Source organism: Anolis sagrei, chromosome 4, assembly GCF_037176765.1.
Source record: "Anolis sagrei isolate rAnoSag1 chromosome 4, rAnoSag1.mat, whole genome shotgun sequence".
NCBI lineage: Eukaryota > Metazoa > Chordata > Lepidosauria > Squamata > Dactyloidae > Anolis > Anolis sagrei.
In genome coordinates, this window is record NC_090024.1 from 158,966,099 (window position 1) to 158,987,367 (window position 21,269).

The following is a 21,269-nucleotide window of genomic DNA, read 5'->3' on the forward strand; positions in this document are numbered from 1 at the left end:
AAAAAAACAGCAAAAGGGGGAGGAAAGTGCAGGTAGCTCCATTGGAGCTATGCTAAAAAACACATTCCTCCCCATAGTGGAGGAGAAAGCACCTTTTAGCACTTCCTCTCCACTTTGGGAGGAATTATGATGTCATCTGATGGCGCACAGCAGGCCCCATCCAAGCTGCACATAAAAGCAAAAAACTGTGGCCCCATGTGAAGAGGTCCTGAGAGTCTCCTACAGGAGACTGGCCACTGACTGACAGTAATTATAAATTAAACATTATAGTGTGCATCTAAACCTTTATTTCCTAAATCCAAAGGTGAATCTATATTGGTCACTAAATTCAGGGCCAGTCTCAAGCTTAAATGCACCAGTTTGGCCCTGTTGGCAGCCAGAGACATCCTGTCAAACCTGCTGCAGTGTCACATTGCTATCCACATAGTCTAGCTGGGCCAAGACCCATCCCCTGTATCACTATCACCTCTTCTAGTCAACCATGGAGCTCCATGGCCAACTGGAAACAATGGTGGTAGAAATACGGACATGAGCCATTCCCTTTCCCTGTGCAGACTTGTTAAAGGCAATGGTGCCGGTGTTCCACCTAGATAGTGGATTTGAGCCAGTTCTGTTGTCCAGAGTGCCCCAAAGCCATAGAATACTCTAGAGTTTCAGCAAAGTGGATTCAAAGTGTGTCCAGGTTTTCTTGTAATGTTGACTTGCCCCCACTCACGTATTCCATAGCTGTACTACACTAGCCCATACTCCAGGAAGGTTGTGTGTGGAGTGTGGAATGATCACCTTGAGGGTAGAAAATGTAGATATTTTCCTGGTACATGATACATTAGAAGCAATGCATGCACATTGGGAATAATGTAACACAAGAACAGTAAGCATTGCTTAGGTAATTCTTCGTCTTCTATGCCATCACATAAAATCTATACTTTATGGAAAGAGAAATGAAGCATAGTGATAGCAAGTTTGTTTATGCCATTCGAGTTAGAGTGTTTTATCAGTTAGCCTACAAAACAGAACTATCTTCTTTCCTTACCAAATTTGTTTTTAGTACTGCCTCCCCTAGGCACCATTCAAACTCTCCAGGTTAAGAGGATTTATTCTTTAGATTTTGAATATTTTATGCAGAGAACCAGTCCATGGAAAATCTCTGATATTTATCTGTGCATTAAGAAAACTATCCAGTTAAATAATTCCAAACCATTAATCAAAATGTTTGTTTTGCTTTCAACTAAATGTTTGATTAACTTTTCCCATTTTGTTATGGATTATTACAGCAGTACTCTAAATGGCTAAAACAAATGGCTAAAGAATTTTGCATCCTGGTGGGATTGTTAAGGGTAATATTGGTTGATTTCTTTCTTTCTTTTTTTTTTTACAACAAATACCATTTTAGCATGATGCAGTGGAGTTCCATATCTTTGGGTAATAATGAAAAGAATATTCACCTTGCACAAATACACCCCATTGGAGATATACATACATACATACATACATACATACATACATACATACATACACACACTCACATATGGAAAATAAATACAACTCAGTGATATTTTCCTCCATGCTTTTAAAGACTGCAATTGGTATTCCCTTTCATAAATGTGCTCTCAATAAAGTAGAAACTCTTTCAAAAGTAGCTTCCATTATTCTTAACAGAGCTTCATTTAATGCAAAGCAAATTAAAGGCTGCATTTTTCCAAGGAAAGAATAAAATACAAAAGAGAACTAAGATGTATGCCTACTATGAATAAGAAAGTCCTGGGATTTAACACATGCATGTATCACATTAATGGAGTTGGAGGAGGGTTTTTTACCTTGAAATATTTGGCAAAACTCTGTGCTTTTATAATCTGAAATAATTGTTCAGCCCAGTGGTAACCTTTATGGCAGAGCTATGAGTGAAAGGAGGCTGAGATGTAACTCACTTCCAAGGGATTTGTTTCCCTTTTTTTTCTTTTGCAGCTCTGAAGGCTTTTGCTTTTGAAATGAAACATGCAGACCTCATTCACCAAGGTGTGCGCATGGGAGGAGATGCCATAATGGTCTCTGCAAAGAAAAAGGAAACATCTACTTCCAAAGGTTAGGAAGAGGACAAGGGCTTGCATCAGCAGAATGAAGAAGCTGAGCCAAATCTGGCTTTTTATCAGTGTCCTCCTTTGTAAAGGTCCAAGAAATAAATTCATCAGCTCTAGCAGCAATGGTGGGGATGGTAGTAAAGACATGTGAAAGAGTTTCTCCAGATAGAAAAAGCAAAGTTGTGATACTACTTTGAAGGGTTCATTCCGACTCTAATAAAGCTTAGAATGATGTAATGGTTTGAGTATTAGACTATGATTCTCGAGGCCAGTCTTCAAATCCTCACTCAACCATGAAACCTAACAGAGAGGTCTTGGGCAAGTCACATCATCTCAGCCATAGAATAAGGCAAAGACAAACTCTCTCTGAATAAATTTGCCAGCAAGCCTGTGTTGGGTTTGCCTTCAGGTAACCATATTTTGGAAATGATGTGAAGGCACACAACAACAAATTGTTATTGCAAATCATCATACTCATAGCAGTACCAATGTTTTGAGATTTCTCATCCCTTAATTCACTTATTCCCACCAGTCACCATCAGCCATAGCTACCATTTTACAGCCTTGAGATCATTTTTATAGATTGCCCCCAAGCAGGATCACTTCAGACTTATAATAGTTGCTCTCACATACTTCCCTATAACACCTGCAACCTCCATAGATATCATGATGAGGAGCATGGTGATTACTTAGCAAAAGGTGCTCTAGGATGTTATGCCATGATACATAATTCTGAGAGCAATGATGCTTTGCCTCCTCATGTTTTGAAATATAGCCTGGAGTATCTTGGGTGCAATGGGGCGTAAGGTTGTTTCATGTGGAAACCAAAAATGTAAAGTGTAATGAGCATAAATCAGTAAATAGATCACCTTATTTTTATTTTATTAATATATTTATATCCCATCCTGTAACTGAAGATCTCAAGACTTGTTGTCATGTGGCTTCAAGTCATTTTCAAGTCATGGAGACCCTATCATGGAGATCCTATCATGTTCTATCTGTCTTTGTCCCATCCAAAAATAGCATTGAATGTTTGCTGTGTATGTGTACTGTGATCTGCCCTGAGTCCCCTTCGAGGTGAGAAGGACAGAAATAAAGTGTTGTTGTTGTTGTTGTTGTTGTTGTTGTTGTTATTATTATTATTATTTTCTTGGCAGAATTTTTCAGCGGGAGGCTGTCCTTGCCTTCTTCCAAGGCTGAGAGAATATAACTTAATGCCTCATCACTTTGTTTTTCTCCACTTCTCGGTGCTGCCAGCACGAAGTCCTCCAGAGCCCATCAAATAACACAAAACTACTTCTGGTGGGACTGCGTTGGTCTCCATGCCGGCAGCTTGCTGGCATCACCAAGAATCATAGGGCAGAGGAGTCGGCCTCATACAAGACGCTGGGAGGAAGTGGGAGGAAGCCAGGGACAGTATAGAAACATTGTGGATAGGATTTTATGACCACCAACAGTAAGGGGACAAAGCTTTATGCTGCCCCATAATTTCCCCTGCTGTCTCCCAGCTTCTCAACTTCCACACAATGTCTAAATGTTTTAATGTTTTATGGCTCTGTCTGACAATTTGTATAGTTTTAATGGTTTTTAATTTATAGCTATGTGTTATCGTTTTAGCTGTAATGTGTTGTTTTATATGTATGTGAGGCATTGAATTTTTGCCATTGATTATGTTGGAAACCGCTTTGAGTCCCCCTAGAGGTGAGAAAAGTGATATGGAAATACAATAAATAAATAATAAATGTATTTATTTATCATATCAGGAATGAACCAAGGGTATAATTGTAATGTATTTTAAAAAATCACAAAGTTAAAAAACTTGGTATTATAGTTAAATGTCTTTTGACCAATAAATAAATGTGATGAGGTACTGACCTAAGGTCATCTAGTGGGTTTCTGTGGCCAGTTGAGAATCAAATCCCTTATCTCCCAGTCTCCTTGTCCAACACTAAAATGACTACACCATAAATAATAATAATAAAATAATAATAAATAATAATAAAAACCAACAGAATCATTTTAAAACCATTGAGGAGGAGAAGAAGAAGAATTTTGAAATATATGAATCCATTTCAATATGACATGGAATCTATTGACCAGCTGTTCTCGTAATCCCTGTGTAGCATTTTAAGAGGGTTAGAGTTCCCACCAGGATGAAAGTGTTGAGAAATCACCTTCCAAAAGTCCATCTTCACACACACTTAAATCTGAATCAGTATCATTATGTCCCTCTGCATCATAGTACATTGTGAAAAGTCACATCAAAAACTGGTAGAAGTTCTTTTGTTTTAAAAGTTGGAAATTTTATGCAATCTCTAAAGACTTGTAATTATTATTATTTTTTTGCGGTGGGTCCATCTGAATGATGATGATGATGATGATGATGATGATGATGATTGCTTCTATGGTCTGTTGTTTCACTAAGGTTTCAAAAATTGTTACCATTTTTTAAAAAACAGGAGCAACAACGTACTGAGTGTGGTTTGTTTGATTGATAGGCACTGTTGCAGTTGTGTTCCTGCAGTACAGCAATATTGGCTGTCTCCTTTCATCATCGCAAAACTTCTCACTGAAGGAAAATTCAGAGCATGGAGAAACCGTAGGCTCATCCGTTATAGCTGTCACAATTAGCTCCACTCCACCTCGGCTCTATCCAGCTGAGGAAATAACATTTACTTTAAGGCATGCACAGGTAAGCTTTCTTTTTAAATCATTCCTTGATTAAAAGTAAGCCAGTAATTATTTTGTAACATGTAGGAAAGTGTGTGTTCATTCACTGGCAGTTCACTCATAGCTATGTTGTTTGCTGATATGGGTATAATACAATCAGAGGGGAAATTACAACCCTGAGTTCAGCACAGTAAGCGCAAAGGCAGGGAAGTGTGTTACCACTGCAAAGTGTTGATAGGAAGTGACAAGAATAATAACTTCATGTTGGTTTTATTACACATCTGTCAATAATTTGTTAGTGCAGGCCAAGCTTCCTCCTCACCTATCAGCATGCTTCAGTTATAAATGTTCCTCGTTTTGCCTAGAAAGGTAAAGCTGTAAAGGTACTTTGAGCAGGGTGTTAAAGTGAATGCTCCTTCCACACAGAAGTCCATGGATTTCATAGAATCATAGAGTTGGAAGAGACCTCATGGGCCATCCAGTCCAACCCCCTGCCTAGAACCGGGAATATTGCGTTCAAAGCACCCCTGACAGATGGCCAACCAGTCTCTGTTTAAAAGCTTCCAAAGAAGGAGCCTCCACCACACTCCGGGGCTGAGAGTTCCACTGCTGAACGGCTCTCACAGTCAGGAAGTTCTTCCTCATGTTCAGATGGAATCTCCTTTCTTGTAGTTTGAAGCCATTGTTCCTGTCCTAGTCTCCAGGGAAGCAGAAAACAAGCTTTCTCAATCCTCCCTGTGACTTCCTCTCACATATTTATACATGGCTATCATATCTCCTCTCAGCCTTCTTTCTTCAGGCTAAACATGCCCAGCTCTTTAAGCCGCTCTTCATAGGGCTTATTCTCCAGACCCTTGATCATTTTAGTTGTTCATTCCAGCTTGTCAAAATCTCTCTTCAATTGTGGTGCCCAGAATTGGACACAATATTCCAGGTGTGGTCTAACCAAGGCAGAATAGAGGGGTAGCATTACTTCCCTAGATCTAGACACTATGCACCTATTGATGCAGGCCAAAATCCCATTGGCTTCTTTTGCTGCCACGTCACATTGTTGGCTCATGTTTAACTTGCTGTCCACGAGGACTCCAAGATCTTTTTCACATGTGCTGCTCTCGAGCCAGGCATCCCCCATTCTGTATCTTTGCATTTCGTTTTTTTCTGCCTAAGTGGAGTATCTTGCATTTGTAACTGTTGAACTTCATTTTGTTAGTTTTGGCCCATCTCTCTAATCTGTCAAGATCGTTTTGAATCCTGCTCCTGTCCTCTGGAGTACTGACTATCCCTCCCAATTTGGTGTCATCTACAAACTTGACAATCATGCTTTCCAACCCTTCATCTAAGACATTAATAAAGATGTTGAACAGGACCGGGCCCAGGACGGAATCCTGCGGCACTCCACTCATCACTTCTTTCCAGGATGAAGAGGAAGCATTGGCGAGCACTCTCTGGGTTCGTCCATTTAACCAATTACAGATCCACCTCACCGTAGTTTTGCCTAGCCCACATTGGACTAGTTTGTTAGGTACGCTACATCCATGGCATTCCCCACATCTACCCAGCTTGTAACTCTATCAAAAAAGAGATCAGATTAGTCTGGCATGACTTGTTTTTTGTAACTCCATGTTGACTATTAGTGATGACCGCATTTGTTTCTAAGTGCAGACCACTTCCTTAACAATCTTTTCCAGAATCTTGCCTGGTATCGAAGTGAGGCTGACCAGACTAATTGTTTGGGTCATCCTTTTTTTCCCTTCTTGAAGATTGGGTCCACATTTGCTCTCCTCCAATCTGCTGGAACTTCTCCCGTTCAAGAACACTCAAAGATTATTGTCAATGGTTCTGAAATGACTTCCGCTAGTTCCTTCAATACTCTTGGGTGTAGTTGATTGGCCCTGGGGACTTGAACTCATTAAGAGTGCCCAGGTATTCCTGGAGGACTTGTTTCCCAACAACAACTTGGATTTGATTCCAGTTGAATGGTGAGCCCACTCTGGATTCAATCTAAATTTTCAAGAGAGGATAATGCTCACCATATTTAAGAGATCCTTTAACATATGTATTGTCGAAGGCTTTCATGGCCGGAATCACTGGGTGGTTGTAGGTTTTTTCGGGCTATATGGTCATGTTCTAGAGGCATTCTCTCCTGATGTTTCACCTGCATCTATAGCAAGCATCCTCAGAGGTAGTGAGGTCTGAGGATGACTGTTAGCCCAGCAAGCTTCATAACATTTGGATCATCCCCTGATTTTAGGATTTTTTTTAAGAAATAAAATCTCCTTTAAAAAAAATCCCTAAAGTATCCCACCACTGGCCCCATGCTGTAACTTCTCCAGGAGCAGCAGCAGGACACCATTCCTTCCTGCCATGTGTCAAAGATGCACTTCCACATCACACAGCCCAGTGCCCCACTATTATACTTTCTTCTTTACTAATTAAAAAGAAAAAGCAAGCAACGTCTTCCAGAGCTTTTGCATTTCTTGTTTGCACTTTCCCAACTCCTAGTTCCACAAAATAAAAATAATCAAGCAACTAAAGGGAAATAAAGGAAAATCAAAAAGATTCAATGCTAGAGATAGACCAAGCCAAGCCAAGCCAAAAAAAATACAGCTGGGAGCAAGCAGCAAGGCAATCGGACTGAAGAACCTTTTTAGAGCCAAGACACAACTGAGAGCAATGAAGGCACTCACCCCATTAAATAGACACTTTTGTGTAAGACATGTCATGGCGTTCGTCTATTCTGATTGGCCCAACACACAGGGCTCACAGGGAAACTCCATGCAAGCACGCTGCAGCCTCTTTGCACAACATGTGATGCCAAATAGCAGAGGAGAAGTCATGACCAGCTGCCGCATGGCCCGTTTCAGCCAGAAAAAAACATGGCGGCTAAGCCAGTCGCATCCCAGCAAAATGACCCAGAAGAATACCACAGTCAATGATATTGAAAGCTGCTGAGAGGTCCAGAACAACCAATAAGGACACACTTCCCCTTCTAGCTCTCTTCATTGGACATCCACCAAGGTGACCAAAGCTGTCTCTGTTCCACAGCCAGGCCTGAATCCAGAGTGAAATGGATTTAGATAAACCCAATGGAACCAGAAATATACTCTTGCTTTTCAACTGGAGAAAATCATAACCATCCCCCTTTTCGAGCCAGCCATGAAACCTCACAAGATTTGGGAGTTGTTGAACTTCCTGGCAGATTCAATCACTGCTCCTATATAAAGCCAGAATTCGTGAAGGTTTGGTGACTGAGCCCACCTAAAGGGCAGTGGGCCTAAGGGGCAGGTGGTGGAATTTGGATCTAGAAAAATGATTCACAACCTTTGGTCCTCCAGGTCTTTTGGACGTCAGTTCCCACAATTCCTAACAGCTGGTAAGCTGGTTGGGATTTTTGAGAGTTGAAGTTCAGAAAAACTGGAGGACCAAAGGTTGGGAACCACTGATCTAAAGGGATCTGACAGGAGTTGTAGGGCCCAAACTCTGCTTATATTTCCTTGTAGGCTGTGTTAAAGCCATCCCAGAAGTTGCAGAGATAGTATTGTCCTTATTTAGAGAAGGTATATCTCCAGTTGTAGCAGATCTGCCCTACATTTTTATGGAATTGAATAAAAATATTGTGAATTTGAATTCATCTTAATGTCTTGTTCCTTTATTCTGAGGCTTGGTAGAGGGTTGCTGGGGAAAACAAAACAAACAAATTACAATAAATTACAAATATATTTTCAAAATGCAGTGATAGTTTATTTATACAAATCAGAGAGAACATGTGTAAAGTAGGAAAAAGCAGGTGTACAATTCCCTCTCTTTAATTAGTATGCATTTTTACTTGTCTTGTTCCATCTTTCTGTTTGATTTTCTTTGTTTTTATTCATGTGGTCCTCCTTAATCTGAATTATGAACACCAAAAGGTTTTGCAGTTTCTATATTGAAAAATGCATGATGAATTGCCTTAGCTAATGTGACAGATATTTCTTTTTGAGCAATTTTGTGCCATTTGCTATCCATAAAACATTTTGTTTCTGTTCCAGTCTGTAGACAAAAAAGATATTAAGTGTGCATTTTGGAATTATTCAGAAGATACAATGGAAGGAAACTGGTTGACAGAAGGATGCAAGCGGACACATTTCAATACCACTCATACCTCATGCAGATGTAATCATCTTACTCATTTTGCTGTTTTGATGTCCTCAAACAATTCTAAAGTTGTAAGTGAATTTCAAATATGCTGTTTATTCTGTTCTTATGGTAGTTTACACCACCACTTAAAGTGTATGATCTTTCCCCTGGTGCAGTTAAATCATTATTTTCTTCTCCATCACTTATTCCTCACAGAGTCAATACACAATGGAATAAATCTTCAGCATTAGGTACTTTCATGGTTACATTGTCCCTGAAGTTTACACTGCCAATATCTCTAAATAAACCATTAGAACAATATGATGCACATTTTCTCTCTTACATTCACTGCTGCTGATTCTATGGCTCAAGTAATCCTTTCACCTGTATTTCTTAATTGTATTAAATGACAGTAGGGCACTCTTCAATGCACAGAGCGCCTATTAGTTATAATTCATCCTTGTCAATATTACCAACAGTCTGTGGGGGCAACTCTACCATTAGGCAAAGTGTGGTGTTCATCTCAGGCAGCAAATACTGTAGAGTTTAGGGATTGGTGAGATGTAGTGTTGTGGGTCGGAGTTGTGGGTATCATATTGACTAGGTTGCTAAAGATGTCCTAGTTAGCTAGAGTTCTGAGGAATACAACCCTATTGTCAGTATTGATCAAGTTTGAAGTATTACTCTAATTTGTTTCTTGTACAAAGGATCAAAGGTATCATCATTTCATTATTACCCCATGTAAGTAAAATATTGCAGGCCAACCCTGAGCTTTATATGTCTGCAGTTCTCCTTTTGCAAGCAGAATGGGACAAAGAGATAAAAAGAGGAACAGATGAAGACAGTAGTCTACACGCTTTCTTTCAGTTGTTGGAAAATAATGTTTGTATCTTTCCATACATCCAAAGATTTCAGGGTAGTATACAATTAAATCATTTTGAACCTATTGAGGTGCTTGAAGGGATGGGATGGTGCATTTTGTGCACTGATTTTAGGGCGAAGTTAGCCTAGAAATCACACATTTTAAAAAGTGCAAGATGTGGAAGGTTTTGAGACAGTGATGGAGTTTGGGGGTCACAGAAATGAGGTCCAGAAGCTATAGTTGGCTCAGTACCCATACACTGTCCACAGCTACTGTGAAGGGAGAAGATTCTACAGTCAGGGTGTTGCAACAGAAATACTTTTTCCATCATACAAAATGTATCCTCTCCACTCGTGAAACATAAAGGCAACTTTTCTAGGAGTACTTCATCTTTGGGCAGGTATATACAGTGTTCATCCATAATGCTTTATATCTTATCTTTTCATTCATCCGCCATTTTCACATGAAAATTCAATCAAACATATATGTGTATAATAAAACATGTTTTCTTTCAAAATATTCATGTTAAAATGCAGTTATGAAGAGAGAAAAATCTCAGGCAGTAGATCACTAAGTTTTGATATGAATACAACTTCAGAAAGTCCATACCAATTTATGGCCAGAACTCTTCTGACATACAAACATTCCTCCTCCTCTTCCCTAATTTTCCATAACTTTGAGTACATATTGACTGAAAGAAGGCAAATGGAAACCCTATCCATGCTGCATGTAGCACAGAATGTGGCGAAGACTCTTTCAATGGTAATATTGCCTTTAATAGCCCCTCCCCCAAGGCATGAGGATTTTTTTTCAGCAAAAAAATAATTATAGTACATAGGTCATTTTTGCCATGCACTGAGGTTTTCCCACGTCTGCTCTGATTAAGTCTATCCATCTGTAAAGAGGTATTTCTCTTTTACAATATGTTCCACCTCGTCAAACATTATCACATTTTCTAGTGAGTCATATCATCTCATGATGAATACAAAGGAAAAAAAGCCTTAGTTTAAGTAATTTTGGCTTCTGAGGAGAGTCCATGTTTCAGCATTTTCCTTTTAACTCCCACTGTGCTCAGCAGTTTTGTTTATTTGCACAATAATGTTGTATTTTCTTCAAAATTCAATATTTTCCCATTAAAACATATAGTGTCTTTTAAAAGTCATGTTTTTGCAAAAAGCACCAAAAATAGAAAAAAAGAAAAATACATTAAAACTCCCATAATCTTATTGAGTAGGAAAAAAATCTAATCTAATAAGTACTTACATACCTAGTGTACATGTATATACATTCCAGAAAGTCTGTTTTAGATCCACCCAATATTGTAGTGCAATTCCTCACCAGCTCTCCCAAGCATTGGCAGTGTGATGAGTCATAAGAGTTGCTTGGGAGAAAACTCTATCAAGTCTTATAAGAAGGTCATTAGGTATGTGGCATCCTTGGTGGTGGCAGATCCTTTATTTAACAGATCTGTCTGACCATAATTTTGTAGAAATGAGGGTAAGACAGCATGTTAGAGACAGACCTTGCCTGGTGACTTAACTTAACTGGATAAGGGTGAGAGGGAGCACTACATTTTCTAGAGACCTGCTGGAAAATTAGGTATGGAGAAACATGGCGGTAGTCATGAGAAATTAACCAACCCTGATAAAGCAGACAATTTTCCTGTCTTCCCTTTAATTAAAAAAATATGGAAACTATGGAAATAGTATTTTTGTTGTTCATTCATTAAGCCATCTCCGACTCTTCATGACCTCATGGACCAGCCCACGCCAGAGCTCCCTGTCGGCCGTCACCACCCCCAGCTCCTTCAAGGTCAGTCCAGTCACTTCAAGGATGCCATACATCCATCTTGCCCTTGGTTGGCCCCTCTTCCTTTTACCTTCTACTTTCCCCAGCATAATTGTCTTCTCTAGGCTTTGCTGTCTCCTCATGATGTGGCCAAAGTACTTCAACTTTGTCTCTAATATCCTTCCCTCCAATGAGCAGTCGGGCTTTATTTCCTGAAGGATGGACTGGTTGGATCTTCTCGCAGTCCAAGGCACTCTCAGAACTTTCCTCCAACACCACAGTTCAAAAGCATCTATCTTCCTTCGCTCAGCCTTCCCTAAGGTCCAGCTCTCACATCCGTAGGTTACTACAGGGAATACCATGGCTTTGACTAGGCGGATCTTTGTTGCCAGTGTGATGTCTCAGCTCTTTACTATTTTATTGAGATTGGACATTGCTCTCCTCCCAAGAAGTAAGCGTCTTCTGATTTCCTGGCCACAGTCTGCATCTGCAGTAATCTTTGCACCTAGAAATACAAAGTCTGTCACGGCCTCCACATTTTCTCCCATTATTGTCCAGTTGTCAATCATTCTTGTTGCCATAATCTTGGTTTTTTTTATGTTTAGCTGCAACCCGGCTTTTGTGCTTTCTTCTTTCACCTTGATTAGAAGGCTCCTCAGCTCCTCCTCGCTTTCGGCCATCAGTGGTGTCATCTGCATATCTGAGGTTGTTAATGTTTCTTCCAGCAGTTTTCACCCCAGCTTTGCATTCATCAAGCCCCGCACATCGCATGATGTGTTCTACATACAAGTTAAAAAGGTTGGGTGAGAGTATGCAGCCTTGCCGTACGCCTTTCCCAATCTTGAACCAGTCTGTTGTTCCGTGGTCAGTTCTGACTGTTGCTACTTGGTCCTTGTACAGATTCCTCAGGAGAGAGACAAGGTGGCTTGGGATGCCCATCCCACTAAGCACTTGCCACAATTTATTATGATCCACACAGTCAAAGGCTTTAGAATAGTCAATGAAGCAGAAGTAGATGTTTTTCTGAAACTCCCTTCCCTTTAAATCAGTTGAAAACAGTTTTTAAAAGTACTTGTCTTTGGAAAATCCTGTGATGAAGAGGATGTTATACAGACAAAAAATATTTTCAATTCAAAACTTATTTGAAATGAAAAAGTAATGGGATGTTTTTGCACAGAAAAATAATGGCAATTTTCTGTGCAAAAAACATTTTTTTGTGCAGAAAGCAACACTGATTTGATGGTTTCAAATTACAAGCACAGGAAGACTACCTAAACATTAGGAAGTATTTCTTTAGTGCATTCCTCAACAATGGAATAAAAATACCCTTAGAAGGTTGTGATCTCTCTTTCTTTGAATGTCTTCAACCTGAGGTTGGATGGGCATCTTTCAGGAGTGCACATGTATTCCTGTTGGACAGGGGCTATTCTACATGGCCTTTCTGGTCTTTTCTATCTCCTTGACTTTATGATAAATTCTATGATTTCTGCATAGAAATATTTTCGATGGATAGGTGTTGTTTTCTGGGTGGAAAATGCAGTTTTCCACTCATGTATTTTTCTCCTAATAAATACCAATAGTCTTTGAAAACTGTGATTTTTCACAACTTTCACACAGCCAAGAGAATGCTACAAAAATCCTGTCTGCAAAAATGAAATTTATAAAGATTTAAATCCTTACATAGATGGCATTTGATCTATAGCAAATACCTTTTGACTCACCAGAGGTTCAATGTTGATCAAGTTTAAATTTGAATAGAATGCTGTCTTCTTTCATACAATTGATATGTAACCTATTGAGAAACATGACTAAGCTTTCTGTTATGATTTTTCAGTCCATTTATTAAGAAAGAAAATATTACTGACATCATTTATCCATTTGTAATGTGTCCTTGCCCATAATTTTGAATGGAATTCTATACCATAAAGAAAACAGAAGATGTTTGAGTGAAAGGGAGCAAGAGGCAAGATGAAATCTTAAGAATTATTGAGCTACTTCTGAATCATTCTGTTTAACACATTCTATTCTAATTTTCCCTCTAGAACAACAAGGACCACATTCTTACAAGAATAACTGAACTTGGAATAATTATCTCATTGATTTGCCTCTCCATATGCATTTTCACATTCTGGTTCTTCAGTGAAATTCAAAGTACAAGAACAACAATTCATAAAAACCTCTGTTGCAGCCTTTTCCTGGCAGAGCTTATTTTTCTTGTTGGAATTAACATGAGCAATAATAAGGTATGTAGCCTTTCCTTATCATTTCTTCATTTTCAATATGAAAGCAAATACGCACTCTAAAGTGCCTTTTTCAAAAGTATGTCTAGCATTTCCCAGTCTTAATATGAATGTTGACATTTGAGTTTACACTCGACTAGCTGTGAATATAAAATTCTCATTTAAGAATTCCAGCCAACCCTGTTCATAAGGGTAAGCCCCATTAAAGAGACTAATGGGATCTTCTTTCAATGATCTACAGTGAGATCAGGGATTTTAAGTAAGCAAAATGGAGGCAGTTTCCACTAATATTTATTGGATATTACACTGGTAATATCCAATAAATATTAGTGGGAGTTATGCCAAACCATTTGTCTTTCTCACCTTCTTGCATAGATAAAAATGATGCCTGCATATCTCCCTTTGGGGAAGTAGAATTTATGCAGGGTTCACTCTGTTAGGTGAAAAACAGATTAGTCATATGCTATTTATACCATCAGCACTGTCTGTTTATATATTTCATGCAAGTATATGTATATTGGCTACAGAAATGTGTATGTAGGTTATCAAATGAAATGTGTTAAATGTTTTCCCTTCTCCTTATTGAAAAAGAATTGGGGATAGGGTGTTTTTGAACTGATACAAATATTCAGGGAGAAAGTATTTTATCTCCACTACGATAACATTTTTTACCTTGCAATGCAATATATGAGGACTTTCATGTTATCTGCTTACACTTTTTTTTTCCTTGCCCTTTTAGCTATTCTGTTCTATCACTGCTGGATTACTCCATTATTTCCTATTAGCTGCCTTTGCATGGATGTGTATCGAAGGTATTCACCTGTACCTTATAGTTGTTGGCGTTATCTACAACAAGGGATTCCTGCATAAGAATTTCTATATCTTTGGCTATGTCAGCCCAGCAGTGGTGGTTGGCATTTCTGCTGCACTGGGATACAAATACTATGGAACATCTGATGTGTAGGTCACTGTTTATATGTTGGTTTTACTTATGGATAATTTTGCCGTAGCCTTTTGTTACTGCGTCAGCCCACTATATTATAATAAACATAAAAATTACATTAATTCATTCATTCATTGTTCCGCCTTTTTCCAAGAGGTGTCTTGAAACAAGAAAAAGTTAAAAATCAGATGATAAATTAAAACACAAGTAAACAAGTTAATATATTGTTAATTTAGTTAATTGACATTGACTTATAATAAACATATTAAAATGTGATTGAATTGTAATAAACTTTTAAAAACATAACAACAAATTTAAAAATACAGTGCAACATAGAAATAACTCCCTTAAACCAACTAGTTTTTAAATGCCCCCCAGACAAAGGAGACTAGAGAGGGGTCCAGCCTAGATTCCCAAAGCTACGCATTTGGTTTTAAACATTTTTTTGGTCCTTTTGGCATTCTATTAGATGTCTCCTTGTCCTAGGAGAACTTTATCCCCTCTAACCTTTGATAATCCAGAAAATAAGTCTAATAATTTCATTCAATAACAGAATAACAGAATACCATAAATGTGAGAACTTACAGCAGGCAATGGCTGTGTTTGTTTATTTGTTTATGTTTATATAAACAAAAAACATTCCCTCCTACATACTTACTCCTACTACGTACTCATGGAAATATATATAATCCTCTTTCTCTTCATTCCATCTTCACTGTAGCTGAGAGACAATGACTGACCTGAGATCTGTGGTTATGTAGAAAATAGCATTTTATAGTGGTTTGAATGTCAAACTTGGGGCACATCTACACTGACTCATTATCCCAAAAGCAGTGGAAATCAGCTCTGCGGTGACTAAATGATGCACAGAGCTGATTTGGGTGAACAAAGCCTTGAACTGCATTAACTAAAGTTGTGAGTTACTCCAAATTCTCCTTCCAAATCTAGAGTAAACTGCAACTTTGGATGTATGTAAGAAGTTGAGTTGGGCATCTACAGACATGGCATGGCACACAACACAACCCTCCCATTCTCATCATTGCAGTGATTGGCAGGTGCAAAATAGCTAACGTCATTCACTCATTGCCTGGAGTGACATATCCAGGGCAATGTGATTGAAGAAGCAAGGGGAAAAGGAAGGGGCGATTCCTCCTCTTCCCTCTCCGCCTTCCTGTGTCTGGTGCCCTGGCCAACATCACTCTAGGTAATGAAGCACTGACACTAGCCATGTCACACCTGGTGGCTGATGCAAGGACAAGTAACCTCTCTATACCCCCAGGGATGGTAAGTGTGACTTGCAGCACTGAATCTGGCTCCATGCTGCTGGGTGATCAGCACTCCCTCCCACTTCCACAGTGACCAGGCGGTTGCCAGTCAAAACCAACCCAGAACTGGTCCACAAGTTGCCACTCTGTGCAGAGCTGAATGAGGGCACTGAAAGATCAGGATTCAAATCACCATGGAAAGGTATAGAATGACCTTGGACAAATCATAACCTTTCAGCCTCAGTGGAAGACAAAGGCAAACTTCTCTGAACAAATTCTAGCAAGAAACTCCTGTAATAGGTTCATCTTCAGCACACCATGTCAGAAATGACTTGCAAGCACAGAACAAGAAGAAGAACCACCCCACCCCATTGGCTCTATACCTTTTGGAGTCAGTTTTCCGTATCACCCAATTCCCAGGTGAAATAACAATCTGTAAACATATATCATAACATTATATTATTTTAACTTTTCAGGTGTTGGCTCAGCACAAAGAACAACTTCATATGGAGTTTTATAGGACCAGCATGTCTAATAATTCTTGTAAGTATCCTTCTTATTGTCTGTATCAGGGTACATAAAATTGACAATGAAAGGGGTGTGTGATAAGCACTAATCCATTGTGAGCCACATGTAAGTCCCGATTATATACCCAAATTAACAATTTTAGATGTTTTTAAATAACCACTCTAAAACATTTTATCCATTACATGCCTAAGTACTTTTCTTGTCTCAAAGACATATGTTTGATTAGCTAATATTTTAGAGGAAAAGCTGTTTCTTTCAACCTGATGGCTTGAGGGAACAGAATTCTCTGTAGCAATTCTGGTGTATAAAATGTAGCATCTTTACATGTTAGTGATATCTCTACAGAACTCAGCAGGAGGCATACACAGACAAGATGCCAGGAGACAGATAATCTGGTATTTCAAATGCCGAGTTACTTAATCTTTTATCTGTGATCGGTCATCTTTGAAGATTAGGCTGTCATCTTTATGATTTTATCATTCTCTTGTACCCTGCCATCATCAAGACTATTTTGAACAAAATTGCGACATCAGAGACAAGAACCCACTATTTCACATGGGCAGGCAGGTTGAGAATTGATAGCCTCGATTTCTACTGTGGAAGGAGACTGTTAATTCCTATTGGACAATTTTCGAGGCTTGATCTTTTAGAAACATTGTGTCCTGTTAAAAGGGAAAAAGTGCCAGGGTACATGAAGGGATTTCCTAAGTATCGCTAAGTTACACACATAAATACTGATTGGGATCAAGTAAGAAATGCTGGAAGAGCAGGGACCTTGATATAGTGGATGATATGAGTAGGCAACCATGCCATAACTTTTGATCCTTACTTAAGATTGTACATCAGGTTTGGAGGAAAACCAAGTTGAATTGAGCCGATGCAGACTGGCACTTTCTGAATGAAGTGAACTTCCACTAAAGGTGCCAAAATTGAACTTAGAACATAGGTGGAGCCTCATGCAGGATGTGGAATTTAGATAGGCCAAGGATAAAGCAATCAAACTGCCTAATTTGGGCCATTTTAGAGGAAAAGGTTTGTGACTGACAGTTCAACTTTCAAATCTTTGGTCACATTTTACAAAGGGTTTTTTTTTTCAAAAACCATTCTTTAGTGGAGAGATTTTGACTTTAATACAATGTTCCAATCTCTTTCACTTTACTGAAGACAAATAAGAATGAATTGAACAATAACTTGTTTACACTTTTTCTCTCATATGGTTATTACTTCTGTATGGTTTCATAATAAGAGTATGGCAGTAGTGTAGAATGGCAATTACAGATGAACAAATGTAGAAGTTATTTTTTGTGCTATAGACTCAGCTTTAAAAAAGGCATTAACTTTATTTTCAAGCATTATAGCTCCTTATTCATTGTATGTGTACTTCTGAAATTTTGAAGCTTTTTAGCCTGAAAATGCCTATATGACATATGCCATTGCAAAGTAGAGGACAGGGAATAAATTGCTTTTCCACTGCACAAAAACCCATTGTTACTCTCCGTCTGAAACCATTTCTTCCCAAGGGCCATTTTAGATACTGTGTATTTATATTTACAAAGAACCTAATGCAGATTCAAATTCTGACCAATGTTTATTTACTTCTTCCACAGCTAATTTCATTTGGGTGTGTGTGTGTGTGTGTGTATTGGGGCTGCTCTAGTAAAGAAACAACTGGGAGAGAAACACTTTTTCTAGAAAACAGCTAGAAGAACCCAAAAGAGGATTTCGGTGAATCCTCAATGGCAAATTGTGGTCAGATATATTTTTCCAGTTTGTGATAGCTCAGTATATGATTTTCCCCCCTGAAATTTGCCCATGCACTTAGGCAAAAAAAAAAAAAAAAAGGAAATATACAACTATAGGGAAGGTAGTAATACCTACCTTGGAAACAGTACCTGTGGATTTAGAAGTCTTAGTAGACCTCAAGCTAAACATGAGTGCAATGCGGCAGCTAAATAACCAATACAATTTTAAGCTGCTTCAATAGAAATATAGTGTCATATTCCATTCTGCTTTGGTCAAACCTCACCTGCAATTCTGTGTCTGTTTTGGGCACCACAATTCAAGGAGGATACCGACAACCTGGAATGTGTCTCAAGAAGGATGACTAATGGTCAAAGGTCTGGAGAACCAAGCCTTATGAGGAGCAATTTAGGGAGCTGGATATTTTCACTTGGTAAAGAGAATGGTAAAAGGAGACATGATAGACATATTTAAATATTTTGAAGGATGTCATATTGAGAAGGGGGCAAACTTGCTTTCTGTTGTTCTAGAGACTAAGACACAGACCAACAGATTCAAATTACACTAAAAGAGATTCCACCTAAATATTATGAAGAACTTCCTAATGGAAGGATCTATTTAGCAGTGGAATATGCTGCCTTGGAATGTGGTGGACTCTCCTTCTCTGGCGGCTCTTAAACAGAGGCTGAAGGTCCATCTGTCATGACTGCTTTGATTGTGTGTTCCAGCATGTGGATCGCTGGGCTGCAGAGCCTCAACTCTATGATTCTATGTGGATTCTACTAACCACAGTCATATGAATTTGTACTTTTATGTCTTGAAGTATGGGAGCTATTTCCTCAATTTACCCCACTTTCATGGAAGGTGCTTTATTATAGCTGCAGTTTTTCCATATTCCAGAGCCAACTTCTTTATGTTGCCTAGAACTTAATTGTCCCAAACCATCCAAGAAACCATCTGCTCTGTGCTTAAAAGAGTTTTGAGAAATAAAGTCAGATTCTTCTTTGTAAGATGGCCTCTTAGCACAATAATAGTGAAGGCCTTCATGAGTGAATTTCCCCTCATATCCCCCATCACAGTAAAACAGCAGGTAGAAGGACAACTGAAACCTTTAAAATGAATCTGTAAATGACAACAGTTTTCAAGAAGTATGCTTTATCCCAAGCCTCTGGTTAAAAAGAAACAATTTTATAGATTTTTTTCAAAACAGATCTACTACTTCTATAACAAAAAAACCATGCTGTAGCTTTACTTATTTCTTAGGAAAAGTACATCATTTCTGCAAAGGAAAATATATCAGAAAGAATCCAAGATCTACACAGAGTGTTATCAAGGGAGTGGGCAATAGTTATGCCTAGTAGGACTTTCGCCTTTTTACTTACTAAGCAAACTGCTTCTAAAATTCCTTTTTGTTTTTTTCAAAACAATGCTTTGTATTGGAGCATAGCTATATCATGTTTGAGAAACATAAAGTTCTAATTTACTTTGGGGCTGTCAGGAAATGATGATTTCAGGTTCCTGGAACAGCAAAACTCCTCCCATGACCCGCACAATTTCTACTTCTTGATTTATAAAAGGGAGTTCTAAATGTTCCAAAGGCACCAGACCTTATCCGATCTTGGAATCTAAGCAGGGTAATTCCTGATTAATACTTGAGTGGAAATATCCAATCAGTACCAGGTGTTGTAGGCTGGATTTCAGAAAAAGGAACACCATTAAGAAATCCTTCCTATAAGTCACATCTATATAGGCAATATAATCCAGATGGAAGCTGGATTAAGGTTGGTGAGGGGGCTCCCTCAATGCAATTTCCAGTTCGCATCTAGCTGGAAACAGCATGTTAAGAAAAACCCACTGGAAATTCTGGATCAAATGAATTGAGTATGAACAGTGCAGTGCTGCAACGTGGAATAAGTATTCGGAGCACTTGTCAGGACAAGGTGAAAATTTTAGGAATCACAGACAAAAACCAGAACAGCTGTCTGTGACAGAAGGAAATGTAAACAAATTCCTCCTCCAGCAAGAAAGGTTCAGCATTCCCAGGGGAATGCTAAATTGCTCTTTATTATCTGGCTCTCCTGCAAAGACTGTTGTTGATCAGCACATTTGCTGGAGGAGCTGGGTGGGGATTAATCCTGTGTTTGGATTGATCCAGATCATTGGAACTTTATGGACTTCATAGGAGCTTGCAGCTGGCTCTTGGAGTGCTGGTATAGGCACTCCAAAGCGAACTGGATTTCTTAAATCATCCTGATCCAGATTAAATGTCTGTGTGAAAGCAGCCTAAGGGAACCCAGTGAAATTCATAGTGTCAGCATGTCCATAGGTGGCCTGAAGGTGCCTGCAGACACCGAAAACAACAACTGGTTTCACTGGTTTATCTTTTCTTCAATAAGCCAGAGAACTAACGCAGAGTGTATACCAGTCTGTAATAGGTAAATAAGCCAAAGACTTCACTAGGTTTAAGCATCACACTTAGCAAGCAATAATTTATTAATCTGTTCCCATTGCAGATAGAAATGACTCAGCCACAGAAACTAGAATACTTGCTTATCTGTGTAAGCCAAATAGTATATTGGAACTTCTACTGTGTGTGTGGGAAGCAGAGAGGGTGAGGAAGAGAATGAGAGACAAGGGAGAGATAGCAAGGGAGGCACAGAGAGAAAGAGGGAGGGAGCACAGAAAGAGAAAAGCGGAAAGAGAGAATTTGAGGAGTTATAATGTGACATGGCTTGAAGGCTATAAGAAAATTACTAAGAACAATGTCATTACCGTAGATTGCTCCACTTACTTTGGAATACTTTTAACTGCCTTTCTGAACTTTATGTGCCTAGTTAAAATATTGGAGCTCAAATAATCTCATTTAGTACCAAGTGCTAGTTCCTTTACATGTGTTTTTTAAAATACTGCCTTTCCCTAAGATATTTACTCATTAATAATGAAGTACTATTAAAATTCTAAAGTGCATGCCACTGGCCTAATTGATCCTATCAGCCATCTTTTTAGTCTCTTGGTGAGTATGCATGAAAAGGACTGAGT

At 38.8% G+C, this 21,269-nt stretch overlaps 1 protein-coding gene across 1 annotated transcript in view; it reads left to right on the forward strand.

Moving 5' to 3' along the window:
* ADGRL4 (adhesion G protein-coupled receptor L4) overlaps positions 1-21,269 on the forward strand; it is a 143,144-nt gene that overhangs the window by 96,424 nt on the left and 25,451 nt on the right. Inside the window, exons 8-13 of the mRNA XM_060773795.2 lie at positions 1,966-2,082; positions 4,577-4,770; positions 8,777-8,953; positions 13,557-13,757; positions 14,494-14,714; positions 16,439-16,505. Coding sequence (XP_060629778.2) covers positions 1,966-2,082; positions 4,577-4,770; positions 8,777-8,953; positions 13,557-13,757; positions 14,494-14,714; positions 16,439-16,505 — 977 coding nt within the window. The remainder of the gene's footprint in view (positions 1-1,965; positions 2,083-4,576; positions 4,771-8,776; positions 8,954-13,556; positions 13,758-14,493; positions 14,715-16,438; positions 16,506-21,269) is intronic.